The sequence below is a fragment of the Podarcis gaigeae genome, assembly GCF_964106915.1.
Source record: "Podarcis gaigeae genome assembly, chromosome: 12".
Taxonomy (NCBI): Eukaryota; Metazoa; Chordata; class Lepidosauria; order Squamata; family Lacertidae; genus Podarcis; species Podarcis gaigeae.
Window position 1 is genome coordinate 33,295,468 of NC_139688.1, and position 17,808 is coordinate 33,313,275.

At 38.0% G+C, this 17,808-nt stretch overlaps 1 protein-coding gene and 1 long non-coding RNA gene across 2 annotated transcripts in view; both read left to right on the forward strand.

Moving 5' to 3' along the window:
* AHR (aryl hydrocarbon receptor) overlaps window positions 1-17,808 on the forward strand; it is a 45,965-nt gene that overhangs the window by 8,106 nt on the left and 20,051 nt on the right. Inside the window, exon 2 of the mRNA XM_083705268.1 lies at window positions 2,935-3,122. Within this exon, the coding sequence (XP_083561394.1) occupies window positions 2,935-3,122 (188 nt within the window). The remainder of the gene's footprint in view (window positions 1-2,934; window positions 3,123-17,808) is intronic.
* On the forward strand, window positions 4,009-15,857 carry LOC310828273. Its single transcript, XR_014556808.1, has 3 exons — window positions 4,009-9,301; window positions 9,455-11,382; window positions 11,706-15,857. It is a non-coding gene; the product is annotated as an uncharacterized lncRNA (long non-coding RNA).

Here is a 17,808-nt window from a genome sequence, read left to right on the forward strand (position 1 = left end):
GGAAAGCTGGTTTTAAATCTTGAAAGCCCCCCCAAAAATAAAAAGGTGACACTCCTTTACACTTTGTACCATGGTATTCTGCTGGAATGCAAATTCTGGATCTCGAAAGGAGAGGGGAAATAACAGTGTTTGCATAATCTTTGCAGTAGAGTATCCTTCTATTTGTTAGCAAAGAGAGTGAAAAGAACCTATTTTAATTCATTAACAAGGGATGTGTAAATTTAAAATTCAAGCACTTAACCAGAGTGACAAACCTATTGAACTGAACAAGAAGCAAAATATTTCCATTCATTGTTAAGGATAAGACTTCTGAAATTAGGATGAATTTCCTCTGGCCAGTTCCTACTGTGATTTCTGCTTGATGATCAGTTTTCTCCCTATAGTTTTTGTCTTCTCCCTATTGTGTAGGAAGATGGGAGAGTATAAATAAATAAATATAATAATTTCCTTGTCTAAAATGTTGTGTAGAATTGAATTAATGGCAACTGGATGGAACCTTTTGCTATGTTTTGTAAAAGAGACAGTATTGAAATTATGTTATGCCATTATTTCAGGAAGGGTACCTAGAGTGACATAGTTATCAAGCTTTAATTTTAGCTTTGTCACCTGTCTTGCAACTAATCCTGGTGCATTTCTGGTGGCATATTTGCTTTCTAAACTTGTGGGATTTCTTGACAGGCTGTTTTCAAATACTCATTTGCTGCATAGTGATGCTTGTATGTATCTTCAAACTTGCTGCAGTTGTTTTTATTTTGTTTTGTTGTTTGTGAGGAGGTGTTGCCACACTTGTTCTGGACATTCATCTTTCTACACATCAGAAACATACTTACTAATATTCAGCCCTTCTGGAACTTGAATCAGTAGGGGGAATTTAACTCTAGCTCCATTGGAAACTTTTCTGTCTATGGACCTGGCTCTTTTCTGCTGGAGGACAGGTTTCTGTTGGTCCAGTAAAGCTAACTCAGGAATTAGCATTTCAACCACAGAAGTTTTGCAGCAGTCAAGGTAGAGAATTTCTCTCATAAGATACTTAGCAACAGAGATGAGATCAGAGGTTCCCCCTAACCAAAAATGGGTTTCTATTGAGAAAGTAAGACAAGATAATTTTGGAGACTGCCATAGAGAAAGTGAGGTGCAAGTGGGACTAAGTGCTGCTTCAGTGCTTGAGGGAGCAGGATGGAGCAGGATGAAGTGAGCGGAGATTGGGAAGCTGGGGGAGGGCAGGGCGAGGCGGGAGAGACATTTATACTTTTACTTCCTTGTGATGTGCAAGAAAACATGTCAACATTAGCAGATGTCCTTAGCATCAGGGCAAATCCAAAAAGAAAAAGGCTTTCTTTAGCTGTGATAAGGCTTCAACAGTCGATGGTCATTGGATGAAGAGTGCAGAGACAGATACACAAAACCAAGAGCTCTAGGAGACAGTTGGGATGAATTTATTTTAACAAGACAGCTCTCCTGAAATCATACTGCTTCTGAGATCTTGTCAGGTCTCCCTAAGTGCAGAAGTCTATAACCAGTTATAGGCTTAGGAAAAACAATAGGTTAAGGCATTTACTGGAAGTAAGATTTTCTGGTGAACAAAAGAAGGATGAATGACTATCCCCATTTACAAAAGGAGTGTTTACTAAGGTAACCAAAGAGCTCTGTTCCCAGTAGCCGGTTGAATGGTGATACAGTGTTATCTTGGAGGAACACAGAAAAGGGGAGCATAGAAAAATTAGCCTTTAGCAAATCTGAGAGTTCCCAGGCGAGTGCATACATGTTGGCTTCCTTCCTTTTCCATTTCAGCAATGTATGACAGCAGGAACAGCAAATTCATTTTGTGCTACTTATTGACCTTGTCAGCTCACCTTTACAAACAAAATGGAGATTTTTGAGCGTAGCATAGCATAGAGACCCAAATAAGAAACAGAATGGTGCTGTTGGGCAGCAAGGGAGCTGGCATGTAAAGTAAATAAATCTAACATGTAAGAAAAAGCTAATAAAATCTTAAAGGTGAAAAATTGTATGTTTACAATTAGCAAATTTTAGCATTTTTTTTTTTTAAAAGGGTTGCTGAACAAGCAGGGTGGAAAAGTCACTAAGAAGGAAACAGTGTGATCCTTCTATTCATTTAAATCATAAAAGTATTGTTCCTTTTTTGGAATAAAAAGGAAATCCTGAAAGATTGTAGGACAGGATGTGGATTGATCTTTAAATAATTTAGGACTCACATACCTGATCCTTCTCTATGGTATTACCCACTTGACGGAAGACCCTGATAACTGAGGTTTGCTTGGCTCAGACTTTATTGAGTTAGATATGTTAAAACATGTTTACTTCAGGAGGCAGTCCTAAAATAGTGTCTGATCTAGAACTCATTAGGTAGGTTAACTGGACTTTCTGCATTGAATACATAAAATCTATGTATGGTTACATAATGTGCTCGACATTCAACAAAGCAAGTTCTTAACTAACTGGGAACAATTCAGACTACTGGTCCTGTGATCCAATTCACACATGAACCTTGCTGTGTGGGTGGCTCTTTAAAATGCAACTATGTACAGACTACCCTATTTCATAAGCTGTTTGTGTAAGTGACTTTCAGTGTAATTCTGCAGATTTCAACCTTGCAATTTCAAATGACCACAGAGCAGTATATATAAAATACTTGGAAGTTGTTAAATCCCCAAACCTTGGGGGAGTGGGTCAGAAAAACATTTTCTAGCTCCCCAGTCCTTTTTCACAGCTTCCATTTGAATGGAGAGAATTTCTTTAAAAGGAAGAATGTGCTGGGGATGCATCACCTGAATGGAAGTGACAGAACTATTCAGGAAATGTGTGAATTAAAATATTGTGTGAGCCCCAATAAAAGCTTTATTAATGAGAATGTATTTAAATGTATAGTTATTTTAAAATGTGACTTTATACTATGTTCTATTATTATGGCAGAGTGAAACCTTCACCTCCTGAAGGAGCCAAGTCTAATCCATCGAAGAGGCATAGAGATCGATTGAATGCAGAGTTGGATCGCCTGGCTAGTCTCCTGCCATTCCCTCAGGATGTTATTGCCAAGCTGGATAAACTGTCTGTGCTTAGGCTCAGCGTTAGCTACCTAAGAGCCAAAAGTTTCTTTGATGGTAAGAAATTTGAGTTTATTTTCACAACTGACTATGAAATGTGTGTACTGTAACTTTAGTCTTATGCTGCTGCTGCTTTTTTTAATAAAAAAAAAACCTAAAGTACTGAAGGACCAAGTATGCTGGTAAGAATAATAATAAAAGAGTTGCACTCCTTTTGAAAGACCTATTCTTAACTTCTTAACTAAAAATTTTAAATAGTCTTAATCAGCCTGCAGAATTTTCCTCACCCCACATTTTTTCCTCATGCAAATATTTTCTGAAGCATGATGTGGAAAAAAACAGCCCTAATCTGACTACAAGGAGCTATTTCTTGAACATGGAGGTGTGTTGATCATAATTTCACTGTTACTGAATGTGACCTGTGGAGCATTGTCAAATACTGCATATTTGGCTGTTCATTATACATGTTCATATTAACAAAGAAGTGAGCTATCTCTCTACCCCCAGGAGGAAGAAATGGGCTGGCTGCTATTAATCCAGCCATCATATGGTTGGTAGTGCTTTCTGTTAGCTTTGTCTAGTTTAGCAGCTATGACCATTGGTGGTTAGGAATAGTCTGGCTATGTGCTTCATGGACTGGTCACCTTTTGATTGTATTGCTGTAATTTGTTGTATATGGGGCTAGCCCTGAAGGGAACTGGAAAACTGCATATAATGCAGAATTCAGCCACTATAATTTTAACAAATGGGGATCCATGAGATCAAATACCAAGGGAGTTGGACTGGCTGTCTAGTTCCTTCTAGACTCAAGGAAATATGCAAGTTATAACACTCAAAACCTAAACTGATTAGTACCCATTAGAGGACTCATGTTAACCTCTAGAATGTAAAAGTGTTTCAGCAGCCAAACTCTGTTATAGTTATGCTGATGGGCCAATGCAAGGGTATCTGGGACCAAAGTGGATATTTTTCTCCCTTACAATTTCTCTGTGCTTTACAGTGCTCCATTAAATACACTTAAGTTAGTCATATGATAGCATAATGGATCTTGTGTTCACCACATTGCATGGTAATTAAAGAATTTAACAGTATAGGGATTGCTGCTTTGTGAAACACTTTGTGAAATATGCGAAACAGTGTTTGGGCTGCCTTGGCTTTAAAATATAGGGTGAGGGATTTTTGATATTGGAGCATTACCCCTGCAGTCTTACAAATCTTCTCCAGAGGATCTCCAACCCTAAAGGATCTCCTTCCCTGCTCTTTCAAATCATGATGTTGCCCAAGTGTGGGTGGGGCTATAAGGGAAAGGAGAGGAAGGGGAAGTCCTGGTGCCTGTTCTGTTAGCTGACAGACACAAGTGGATATTTGCCTTTGTGCAAGTTCTCCAATCTTAGGTAGTTAATTAACTAATAACTGATAGTATACCATAATCATATTAGGGCAAAATTACAGAAAGTTAGAAATGTCATTTAACAGATAAACTTTTAAATCAGTTACTTCTCCCCCAGCCAGCAGTTGTCATCACAAGCAAGGGTCTGGAACCTGAGCTGGGAGAAAAACAATTGGTGGGCAAGAGTTGCAGGAGGAAAGAGAACAGAAATCCAGTGCCTTGCATTACAAATTGCCAGACAAGGAAGCAGTGGCTGGGCTTTGAAAACACCAGGATTGTACAGATCCACCCATAGCCCCAAAGGATATAGCAGTTTGGGGACTTTAATCTATTAACAGACACTAAGCAACTAGTAGAAAAATCCTAAACTTTTCACTGTAAACCAGAACCTGATTGTTTTCCCCTGGGGTGGCGGACATCCTCTATTTCTGGAGACATTGATCTATTAAATTATTACTTCCCTTAATTTCTCACGCACCATGCGCAGAAGTCTCTACATGTAGTTTGCATGCCTGCAGTATAAAGTCTGCTGTGCTTAAACAAGCAAACTGCTTTAGAAATGCTTATCATTTGACTTCCCACACTTTGGATATCAGAACAAAGCCATGTCTGTGTTGTGCACTTCTGGCTTCTCGTCTTTCTTCTGCGCCCATCCCCACCCCATGCCGTTGTAATGCCAACTGCTTCCAGTATGTCCTGCTTCTTTAGACTACAGAGGCAACCCGTGAGGTTACGAAAGTGTGCACTGGCAGCCATGTACTTGCTTCCTTTGTTTGTTCTCCTCCCCTGCTCTTGCTAATCATGATGTTGCCTAAGAGAGTAAACATAGAAGAACAAGTGAAAGGAAGAGAAGTTTGTCAAAAGGATCAGGTTCTTCTAGATACAGCACCAAGTAAAAGCACTTGTTTCTTAACAACATATCTGCTAAATGTAGAAATGCATATTGTGATGTGGAGTTGCATCTCCTAGGCTCATGTTAACAGTTAACTGATGTGAAGGGAAATGCTAAATGAATAACAGGATACAAATGAGGGGTGTGTGAATTCCTGAGGAAAGTAAAATATAAACGTGCAATCATATAATCGCATTTGAAAGGAAACCCAAGAATTTAGCTATAACAATAGTCTCCCCCTCCAAAAGAAACACTTGCATTTTTCTGTGTTTAAATAATCCATTTTGGAAGTCGATTAGTTAGACATAACCAAAGAATTAGTCTAATGATCTTATTAAAAATGTGTTAACTCTGAAGGTATCTATTTTATATACAGTTCACATGTGGCTTGGAATATGTCACCTACTTACTGTTCATGTAAGATGTACAGTTTAAGCAGTTGTTTTTCAGGACTGAAACACTCACAATCATTGAGTCACCACTGAGGAACAGTTAAATTAAGCAGATTTGCATAAATGTCTACATTGCAGATTATTTATATTTTGTGGGGCAGAACTTCTTTTTAGTATATACATGTTAATTTTTCCTAAAATTTAGGTTTTTTTAAACCTCCAGTATACAGTATAAAGATTTAACATTCTTGTGTTGCAAGAGTGTGATTGCAAACTGGAGCTTGTGGCTTTACCTTAGCTTAATATGTTATCTGAACTATGGCATTTAGTTATGAATAAAGTCCTACTTATACATTTCTCGCATGTAGGGCATTGCTGGGTTTAATCCGGAGCAGGGGCATGCTTTTAGCTCTGCCCCTTTCATTGTAAAGAACCCCAATGAGCAATTGGTTGCTCGTGCATTGGCTGAACACAACACAGAGTTGTTGGAAGAAGGTGATACATCGTCAGGGGTGGAGCTAAAAGCATTCTCTGGATTCAATACAATTGCCTTTACAAGTGTTAAGAATGGTGAAAAATTGTAATTCAATTTGACATTTAAAATAAGACATTTGTGTTGCATTTCTTTTGGTTAGATCCAAAGGCTACATTCTGGTCAATGTTTCAAAATTTTCTCCAGGGCTAGAGGCACAACATTTGCATATGATGAATGCAAACAAAATTTTAGGAGGGATTATCATGCTTTTCAGTAAGTGAACTGTTGAGTTAAATCATGCTTTATTTAAAAGGGTTGTGTTGCGCTTTTGGAAAATAGGCTGTATTTAAGGATACTAGGTAATCGGATATGTACTTTCTGTGAGTATGTGCTGACATTTTGTGGGAGTTCTTTTTACCTGTGCTTAGCTTTTAACTTCATGTTTAATTATCTCAGATTTCCTAAAGCTAGGGCTAGGCACATAAAACTTGTTAAAAATAGATGTTAAACCTGTCCTGTCGTGTTAGTTCAGTTGATATGTAAAATCAGTGCTAAAGATGGGGGAAAACATCATTCTTCAGTAGTCTTTGTATTGACTACTCCAAAATGAATAGCATTTCTCTGTCAGCTTTTAGATTTTTATTAGCAATTAGTTCTCCTTAAAATGATGAGCAGCCCAAAGCCTGAATTCTAGGTTTAAAGATTTTGTAAACCATTAAATGAGAGCTAGAAATCACATATTGTGTTTTAATACAAAACTTAAACTGAAAATTATTGTAAGCTTTTAAAACTTCAAATGGCTTGTTCTCCCAAGAGAGAACTGTTTATTTGCTTTTTTGTCTATATGACATCAACATAGCTTGTAACACAATTCAAAAAGCCACAGTACCTATTCATACAGAAAACCCATCTAAAAATCTGAATAATATTATCTCTGTAATCTTATGCTTGTGCATTTTGAAGTGAGTGGCCTTGAGTTCAGTGGTACTTCCTCTCAGATTTGGTATAGGATTGTAGTCTTAAGTATACAAGTAGAGACTGAGCAGCCTTCATTTTAAAATCTAGAGACCAATAAAGAAAATTTTAGTTTTCCTTTTCCTAAAATGCTGCTATTCTGAAAATGTGACGAATCTTTAAGATGTCACAGCACTCTGATTGTTTTTGCTGCAAACACAGGAGGTAACAAGGCTACCCATATTGAAATAATTTCTTAATGTCTCAGCGCTGTACATGTTTGGTAACTGTGCTTTCAACCTATACTTTGGGCAATGTATTTTCCCTTTATGATCACTGCTTCAAATGTGTGCTATATTTTTATATAGCATGGAACTCTAGTATTGCAGTGTCTTTCCAGGGGGTCTTGGTTTCAAACAGTGTGTGCTTTTAGATGGCCTTGAGCAATTCAGTCTCTCAGTCTGTTCCCAACTAGAAAAGAATTCTCCTAAAGACTGAAAGAATATATTTGCGCACTTTCTGGTAACACAGGGCTGAGGTGACACCTTTGTGTTCTTTCCAATACACTGAGAAAGCAGTTCCTAGAAATAACAGGGAGGGGATGTCATGTGCTCACTGAGGCTGCAGTTTTTCAGTTCCCTGTTTACTCAAGTGTCCAGTACAATAATTGCAAGCTTCAGATTTTCACTAGCAAAGAGTTAATGAATGCATGTTGTCCAGTTCCTTTGTAGTTAGCAGGTTGAATTCTTCCCTCCAAGAAGATAGCAGGTCAGCGGCTGTAGACTTCATATGTGGTTATTGTTATGTGGCTAAGTGCCTTTATATATTTGAGGGATCTGTTCACACTTTTCCACTGGTGCATGAGTCTTGGGCTTACTTTATTCCCATCCATCCCTTTTTATGGTGAGGAGGAGGAGAATGGAGGCATTCACTCCTTTTAAATTATCCATAGTTCCCAGTTATGCCCAAATTCAGACAGCTGTAGTTTCAGAATAAGCCATATTTTGAAACTAAGACTTGATGCCAGTATGTTATAAGTCATCTGGCCTTGCATCAAGACTTGCTTAAAGAAGGGAGATAGTTGGGCTTCAAATTGCAAAAACACAGCATCAAAATGTCTTTTTTCAAACTTAACACAGCCTTGATATGTGGTATGCTAACAAGGATGGCCCAAACTTGCATTTATACAAGCTCACTCACCTGCATGCAATTTTTTGTCACCTATGGCTTCCATATGAGTGCTTAAATCCAAGGCTGCTGTAACATTTAATGAGCTTAATCTGTGTTTGTATTGCTCAAAAGTACATGGGACATGAGTTTAAAGGGCTAGTCTGTAGCCAATATGTCTCTGCCAAATTCTAATACAAATGAAAACATGGTTTTAGTAATTGCTGCAAGAAACATTATTTTACTGATATTCCAAATACTCTGCCTTAGTTTAAGACACCACACATCCATCAGGTAGACATTTTTTGATAAACATGAAAGACTTGTAAGGAATTTGAGTTTAATGATACTGTTATGTATGTATGATGTATGTATGTATGATACTGTCACTTAAGCTACTTTATGTAGCTTAAGTGAGAATTCAAGGCAAAGCATATTTTTAAGATCAGATTCTTCTGCATGACTCAGCAACTACACTTTATTTCTCACAGAAATTCCTGTTTTCTTGTTTTGATTTCATCCAAATTCTGATAAGGAAGTAAGGCTTTCTTACATACCAGAGCTTTGTAGATGTTTACAGTTAAAGCCATTTATAACGTAATATGTTTCCCCTATATAAACAAATGCTCCATTTTTGCAAAAACAAACACTGCTTTGTGAATTCTCTCATGAAGCACAAGCTGAAGAATAGTTGCTTGGTAAATAATCTTAGATGTTAAAGTAGGCATATACTGGCAGTCATTCATTCAAATAAGTCATTCGGCCACCAAAGGTGATTTGTTTGGATAGGAAACAGGGTTACCCAAAAATAAGACTGTGCATTCCTCATGCTTGGACTCCCTAAGTATGCAGAACTTTGTGTGTTCATAGATAAAATGAGAATCCTAGAAAGCTCAAAACAAATGGCCAGACAAAAATACCTGAATGTATTGTGTATAACTTGGATTTTTCATAAAATTATACAAGGTATATTATATATTAAGGTATTGTTATTCAGACAATTACAAATTTACGTTTAAATGTTTCAAATTCATTTATTTTTTGCAAGTGGCGCTACAATCTGCTGAAATATAAGGAACCTAGCATCTTTTACTTTCTGCCAGTTTTTATATTTTAAAGTACTGTATATACAATGTCTATTAGAAATTGTAAAACAGAAAATTTAATACAAATTATAACATAAAATAAAAAGAATTCCAGTGACAGGACTTGTCCATGGTTCACACCAAGTCCTGAATGTTTGGGCCAAAGTTATTCTAACCCAGTGCACACTTGCTGAAGAGAGTAGTAGCCAAGATCATCTTATGCCACAGTTAGTGAAGAATAAAACTCATTGACATCAATCACTTAGGATTTCATAATGACCCTGTGGCTGCCTGAGGATTAGAGGCTACTAGCTGGTGGAAATTCTCTTGAACAAAAGAACAGTAATGTTTCCTGAGTCTCTAGCGTCTGATAGAAATGCCTTAAACAATTATGTTCTAAATCAGAGAGGGACAATAGGAGAATCAACAAAATTCATAATGATGTACACTTACTTACTGAATTTTACATGCTAATTTAAGATTTGCATCTCTAGTGAGAGCACTGTGGTATATATTTCCCGCTTTTATGCAAATCTCAAGTTCTGTAAGCATCTGGAATGAGTAAAATGCATAATTATGAAACAGATCAGTCTTTGCCACTGTGAATGTTATTTTCTTCTGGCAAATTGTAAGGATCCTACTGTGTGCAACTTTTGTTTAACCTCATCTTAAAGGGGTGAGATGTGCAACGCTGCAGACTTGTAGGTTCAAATTGATTTCCTTTCCAAAAATTAATAAAAGGTGCTCATGTTGCATTTTGATGAAAATTTTAATCAATCTGAAAGACTCATAATATATACATACTTTGTAATCTAATGAGGTAAGTGTTGGTTATCTAAAGTACCTAAAGCTCTAAGGCTTTTTGCCAAATAACTATTTTTTTCTGAGCTAGAAATTCACATGGATGTTCTCTATTGCATTGAACTTCACGGCTGTTTTTCTTGTTCATTTTAGCATGTTGTATGAATTTGTCCTAATTCTCAAAATTCATAATGTCATTTTGGCACAACAAAAATTGAGCACGCTTGGACGGTAGTACATTACAAAAATGCACATATGTTATACTAGAAAAGAGACAGCTTCCTATATGACTTGCCAAAAATATGTAGGAAAAAGACAGAATGGAAAGGTTTTTATTTTTGAACTTTTTAACGAGATGGGTAGAGTTTTATTTGCAACGCAAGTCAAATAAATCTAAGTATAATTGCTGATTTCTTACTGTCTTAAGGATAAGGGCCAAGCAGTGCTGACTTCTGCCTAATGTATGTGAAGCCTATGTTAATTCCCCCCCCCCCCCCAATTTGTATGCTTTTCTAATTATGCTGTAGAGAAAGGTTAATTTTCGTTTGAGTTAAAGTACTGCAAAAGTTGCCATCAGAGGAAACTCTCACACATCAAAATGCAACATGTTTTTCTGAAGATCCTATTTAGATCTGGACATAATCGTGGGTGAAACTTTTTACATTTACAGATGGTGTTAAATAGTGAATATTTTTAGTAGCCAGAGCCCATTTCCTGAACAGTTATAATTTTGTGGTAGATTCTGAAGGCAATTTTAAAACCTTTGATCTGCTTGCATGTATGGAAATGGTACCACTTAGTGTGTGGTTACATTTCTAGAACAGAATTTACAAAGCGGATAGATCTAGAAATTAAAGCCTTTAGTCACCAATATGAAGTTCTGCAAAGACTCCAGTCCATAGCTTAAGAGTCCATGATGACTTATTTCATCTTTGGAAACAACTAAGCATACTCATATCTACACTGAGCCATTATTTCTCAAATCTAATTAGTAAAATATCCAGATCCTGGTGACTAAAGTGTGGAAAAGCAAGCCAAGTTCTCCAACAGTCTTCCTTATTTGTAGTCTGTTTCCTCTTGAACACCTTAATGGTAGGCACTGAATATCAAGTCTCTTCCTGTCTGCAGATCATGGATTGTTCTTCTTCATCTGTTGCTAAGGTAAAGGTAAAGGTAAAGGGACCCCTGACCATTAGGTCCACTCATGACCGACTCTGGGGTTGCGGCGCTCATCTCGCTTTACTGGCCGAGGGAGCCGGCGTACAGCTTCCTGGTCATGTGGCCAGCATGACTAAGCCACTTCTGGCGAACCAGAGCAGCGCATGGAAATGCCATTTACCTTCCCGCCAGAGTGGTACCTGTTTATCTAATTGCACTTTGATGTGCTTTTGAACTGCTAGGTTGGCAGGAGCAGGCACCGAGCAATGGGAGCTCACCCCGTCACAGGGATTTGAACTGCCGTCCTTCTGATCGGCAAGTCCTAGGCTCTGTGGTTAAAGCCAGTCATCACAATATCTGCTCAGATACTGTGTCCACCTCATTAGGAAGAGAGTAGCGAGCATTAGTCCTCCTTCAGGTCCCCTCACCATGTGTGAACAACCAAACCTGAGATGCCATAGGTATTTGGGCCCTTTGAGCAATCAGTCCTGTTTTCCTTGCATGTGTGTGGAGGGTGCCTGTGTGAGGATGATCTCTCCCCCACCCCATCCCATTTGGAAGAGAATTGCATAGTTTGGGGACATGTGGTGAGAATACGGGGGCCTACACCCTCTCTTGGCAGGTTCAGTGAGAAATGTGACTTCCTGGTTTTTTAAAAAATGTCAGCTTCCTGCATCTTTTCCCTGCACCTATCCATTAAGTAAGTAGTGAGATTGATTTTCTTTGTATGCCAGTTCATGATTTAAACAGCTTTTACTTCTTCAAGCTTTCAGGGACACTGCAGTTGTGCTGTAAGATAATATAACTTTCCTGTCATGCTGGGGGTGAGGCTTGAGAAACAGCGACCTTCTTAACAGTGACAAAGCCTTTCCCCCTCACATGCAACTATGGATTAATAATTTATTGTCTTGCACTAAAGGAACACCTGCTAACTTGGACTACGCTATATAATTATAGCTTTTCGAAAGGCATCTGCATCCACACAAAAATGCTCAAAAGTGTCTGTTTAACCAGTGCCCTGGAAACCAGTTTTTCCTTTCCAAACAGAAGCTATTACAAATTAAAACATTTGTACAGAATATGTGATGCACTGCACTGTAGGTGCAATCAAAAATTAAAAGATCTCCTTTTTCCTTTTTTGAAATAAAATGATGGACTAGAGCCTTTTCTTGTATATTAAATGCTGAATGTTTTCAGTTATCTGTTAAATGACATTTAATCTGTCATTGGAAATGCCCCTAAAAACAGATAATATTTTGGATACTGTTGTGAGCATACTTCTTATAAAGATCTTTATGAGGATTTGCTTTATTTGGGAGACTTGAAATTTGGAAGTTGCTATAACTTGCAAATGAATCATTGTTTTGCATTGTGTGAAACCTTTTCTAAGTGCCTTGTTTCCCCAAAGCCTGCTATAGTCAAGATGTTTCTCTTGTGGTGGTATTAAATGGGGGAGGGGTCCAGAATTAACTCTAGCTGTTTTCCCAAAGCATCTTTTGTATGGTGTGGCTGCCCTTCAGCCTGCCCTTCAGGTTGCCAGTTGCTAAGGTTATGAGCTTTCTTGATGAGTCTCATTCATATTGTTGGTGGATTATTAAATATTTAGATGGTGAGTCTTAAACTCTGTTCCCAGGGTGCTTTCTCAGCCAGTATATCCGCCGCCTATTTTAAACTGAGTATATATTTGAACAATCTTATATCTTCTGTAGTTGGGGGGGGGGGTTCTTAATTTGAAGCTGGTTTAATTATTTTGTTTAGAAAATTGAAGTATTTCAAGACAGAATTTGTATTTTAACTTTTTAAAAAATCTTTTGAAATTCTAACCATTTTTTGAAGTTGAAATGATTAGATTTAAAGAGCCACAAAAATACTACTCTGTCTGGATGAGGTGTGCAGGCATTGCCTGCTTGTCGCGTCTTGTTAAATGCCTTCTTGGTGTGGAATATATACAGTGTGTTCACCCTTAACTGCTTTCAAAAACTATTCCTTGAAGAGCAGCAAGTAGAAAACTGTGACCTTTTCCATTCTTCCTGTTGTTTCTTCAGCCTTTTGTTTGTGTGTCTCCCACTCTTCCATAAAACAAAAATTATTGTTGTTTAATTAGCTAAGGAAAAGAGCAGATTTTCAGATTAGTCTGGAAGCCAGGCCTTATGAGAAATGGTTGAGAGAACTGGGTATGTTTAGTCTGGGAAAGAGGAGATTGAGAGGCGATATGATAGCCATCTTTAAATATTGTCACATGGAGGATAGAACAAGTTTGTTTTCTCCTGCTCCAGAGACTAGAACCTGAATCAGGGGGGTCAAGTTACAAGAAAGGAGATTCTGAATAAACAAGAATAACAATAAGAGCTGTTTGACTCCCAGAAAAGGTGATGGACTCTCCTTCCATGGAGGTTTTTCAGCAGAGGTTGGATGGCCACCTGTCATGTATGATCAAGTTGTGATCCCTGCATTGCAGGGGGCTGGACTACATGACCCTTGGGACTCTTTCCAACACTACAATTCTCTGCTTATATGATATATGTGTTTTCACTGAAAGTATAATTTTGAAGCTCTTCTGTATCATGGCACGTAGTGGTTCTGACATTTCAGTGTTGTTTTGTCAGCTACCTAATCTGAAAGAGAAGTCAGTCTCCTGAAATTAACGTAAGCTGGTAAACAACCATCAACAACTTAATATTTGGTATTCTAAAATGTCCCCCCTTTTTACTTAACTTATGGAAGTTGATTGCAAATTGATTATCTTCATTGGCATTATTTGGAACAGCCATGTTATTATTGTAGTTTATTTTTTAAAATATAAAAGAAGACATCTATTACTACAATTGAGAATAGGTTTCACTGAACATTGTGGGATTCACTTCTAATAATAATAATTTATTATTTATATGGCACTTGGTTGCTCCAGGCACTCTAGGCTGCTTCCAACAAATTATAAAGCCAAAGTAAAACATAAAACATTAAAAATTTCCCTATACAGAGCTGCCTTCAGATATCTTCTAAGTGTCAGATAGTTTAGAAGTTGTTTATTTCCTTGGCCTCTGACGGAAGGGTGTTCCACAGGGCAGGCGTGACTACTGAGAAGGCCCTCTGCCTGGTTTCCTGCAGCTTCACTTCTCACATTGAGTGAACTGCAGAAGACCCTTGGAACTGGAACTCCATGTCTGGGCTGAACGATGGGTGTCGAGACGCTCCTTTAGATATACAGGACCGAATTTGTTTAGGGCTTTAAAGGTCAGCACCAACAATTTGAATTGTGCTTGGAAACGTACTGGGAGCCAATGTGAATCTTTTTGGATTGGTGTTATATGGTCACAGTGGCTGCTCCCATCCTGGCAGCAGCTTCTAAGAAAACTGTAGCACAATTAAGGGCTATAGTTCAGTGGTAGAATATTAAGTAAGATCAGTGTTGCTTTGGCCTCTGTGTATAACCCAACCAGCCAAACCCACTCAACGAATCATGAATGGTGGTCCTTCAAGAGTTTGATAAACATTCTGTTGTTGCTGCCTGAGCACTGCAATAAGCAGAGTGGTGTAAAGCACAGTTTGCCCCAATATATGGTTGGTGGACTGCCTTCAGCTTTGTGGAATCATAAGTTGTGCAGTACTAGTTGTTATAGTGAGCAGGGTTCCACACAGTTAAAGGACCAGCCAGTTTCTGATGTTCACATATTAGGTATGGAGGTCTGGTGGGGGATACGTACACACATAAACAATTGTGTACCATATGCAGTTTTGTATCAGTATTTGGAGATGAATGTATGGTGAATGCCATCTGACAATGGGCAAGTTGCAAAAATGAAGTTGTGGAAACTATAGCAGCCACAAATATCAATGACAGGTTTTACCCTAAGGTCTTCATCTGGATTCTCAGCAACGGAAATAAGTGATCATACGATGGGCCATAGTTCAGTAGTAGAACATCTGCTTTGCATGTAGAATGACCCAGGTTCAATCCCCAGTATTTCCAAGTAGGGAAAAACAGGAGACCTGCTACCAGACAGTGTAGAGAAGACTGAGGCTCTGTGTAAGACAGTTCCTGTCTTCCTTAATGTCAGGCACTAGGCAACATTTCTCATCCTTGGTTTTTTTGTTCTATCCTAAAGCAACATGCTTGTAAGTGGCACCTCTGAAGTACAGTATGTTTGACTGGCCATTGGTCTTCGTATTGTGAACAATATTTCTACAGCTTTTGATGTCTCTAATCTTCATCTGTTCTCTGTTCTTTCAGCCAGTGCTTCTTTGTGCTTAATCTTGTTACTGTTCTTAAGCTTATCTCCATCAAAAGAAGTCAGCTTCAGAATGGCAAATAATATAAGCAAGGTTTAGTTTCAGACACCAACGTGAAATATTCTATGCCAGTGTTTCCCAGAACTTCTCTTTCATTTTCTAGGACCACATTCCACCCCCCTTAGCCCAAATACTTTCTTTGTCAAGGAAAAAGACGGGGTGTAAAGAAATATAAAATAATAATAAAACACACCATTGCATTATAAATGCTAAATAAGCACCCTATATTAGAATTCTCTAAAGCTGCATACTATATACAGTTTTTGTAATTTTCAATATGAACTTTAACTTTTTTTTTACTTCCTCCATAAGTTTTCTGGAGTTGCATCATTCAGTCACAGTACAATATCACAGTATAATACAAGTACTTTAGTTTTCTTTAATACAGACTAAGATTAAATCGTTTTCTTTCAGTCTTCAAAGCTAGAAGACTGAAAAGGACCTAGGTATGCACTCAGGTGCCCTTAACACTGAAAGCATGTCACGTTGCTTTTCAAATTTCCCTGAGATTAAAAATCAAAGTTTGAAAAGGTATCCCACAGATGATAAAAACCATCACCTGCATGCCCAAGAGGTTTGATAAGAATCAAGTGACAAAAACTCCTGAAACCTTCAAGTATATGTGCAGACGAGACCTTACGAAGGTGGCAAAATAGAGAAACACATGCACACTGACTACTGACACAGACTACAGTGAAGAGGAATAATTATTTGTTTTCATTTGCTTTGTGTTTACATTAAGTCCATTCTCCATTACCATACCAAGTTAATGTATGACTAGCGAATGATGGATGGTTTGAGACTACAGTATGATTGCGAAATAGAAAAGCTTGTGCTGGTAGCCTTAGCCTCAGTGGTAACCAAACAGATACTTTAAATGTGCAAAAGTTATTTTGCTTGGGGTCAGTGAAGATCACTGGTGTTCTTAAACTTTTTTCAGGTACCATTTCTCAGTCTACTTAGATATCCTGCCTCCTGTATCTGCCTCTCTCGACCATGCATATTTTTATGCAGAGAAACAGATTTGAATTTAAAGTGGCACAAAATGTCATTCACAGAATGTCTAAACAATTTATGACTGTTGAGGGCACATCTTTTTCCTGTGATAGAATGCTTTAAGAAAATTGCAGTTGAAAAATTCAGTGCAACTCTGTTCAGTAGATTATAATATGCCTTTGTTTGCAGTAGACTGCTATTGTTTCTTGCTAACAGTGGTGGTATTCTATTAGTGTGTAGTAGAATTTAGTAAGCCTGTAAGCTATCTAAAATATTTGTGCTTGAACTGGCAGATTGGATTTAATGCGCTTGAGTTTTAATTTTTGAGAAAACCAGGCTATGTGCAGAAAATTCTTGGCCTTTTTCAATCCACTAGTGGGAGTGTGAAATGGGCTTATGATTTTTATGTATTTTAGTTACAATTGGGTTCAAAGCCAAATATTTATCTGTAAAGCCAAGGGTGAGACCCAGAAAAACCTTTGAATGGTTGAAGGGCAAGAGTGGTATCTCCAATTTCAGCTTGTTTCCCCCATGAGAATGGGTTTTGTGGGCTCATACAGCTTCAGTGGGAAGGAGGAGGTGGGGAAGTCCTGCTGCAGAAGCAGACCTCTGTTCACAGTTCTCTGAAACCTGCCCATGTCATTCAGTGATACAGATATTCCAAGGAGATGTGTGATAATTTTTATTTTATCCCAGCCATCAGTTTGCATGAAACTCAAGTGAACGTTGTACGATGAGGCTATGATTTTTTCTGTAAGTTGCATCTTGTAAATTTGCTTCTTTGTGAGTTGAGAAATAAACCAAATATTTGAACTGCAGCGTTGGAACACAAAATGACTTCATGTATCAACATCAAGGAACGTGGTGCATTTGGAGACTGTTTGATTAGGGAGAGCGGGTTGTCTGATTTCTCATTTTAGTTTGGGGGGAGAGAGGGTGCTTCATTCAAAAAACTGTGTGTCCAGCAGCATATCACCGGTGACATGCTTCTTCTCACTTTCAAATACATTTCATCTAATGGAAGTGAGAGAAGGGCAATGGCCTGCTCATAGAGGGGCATCCACTTCATTCACAATATCTGGCTTTATTTTAAGACTGCATAGTAGGAAGCAAAGCTAGGGAAGCTGCATTCCCAGACCTGGC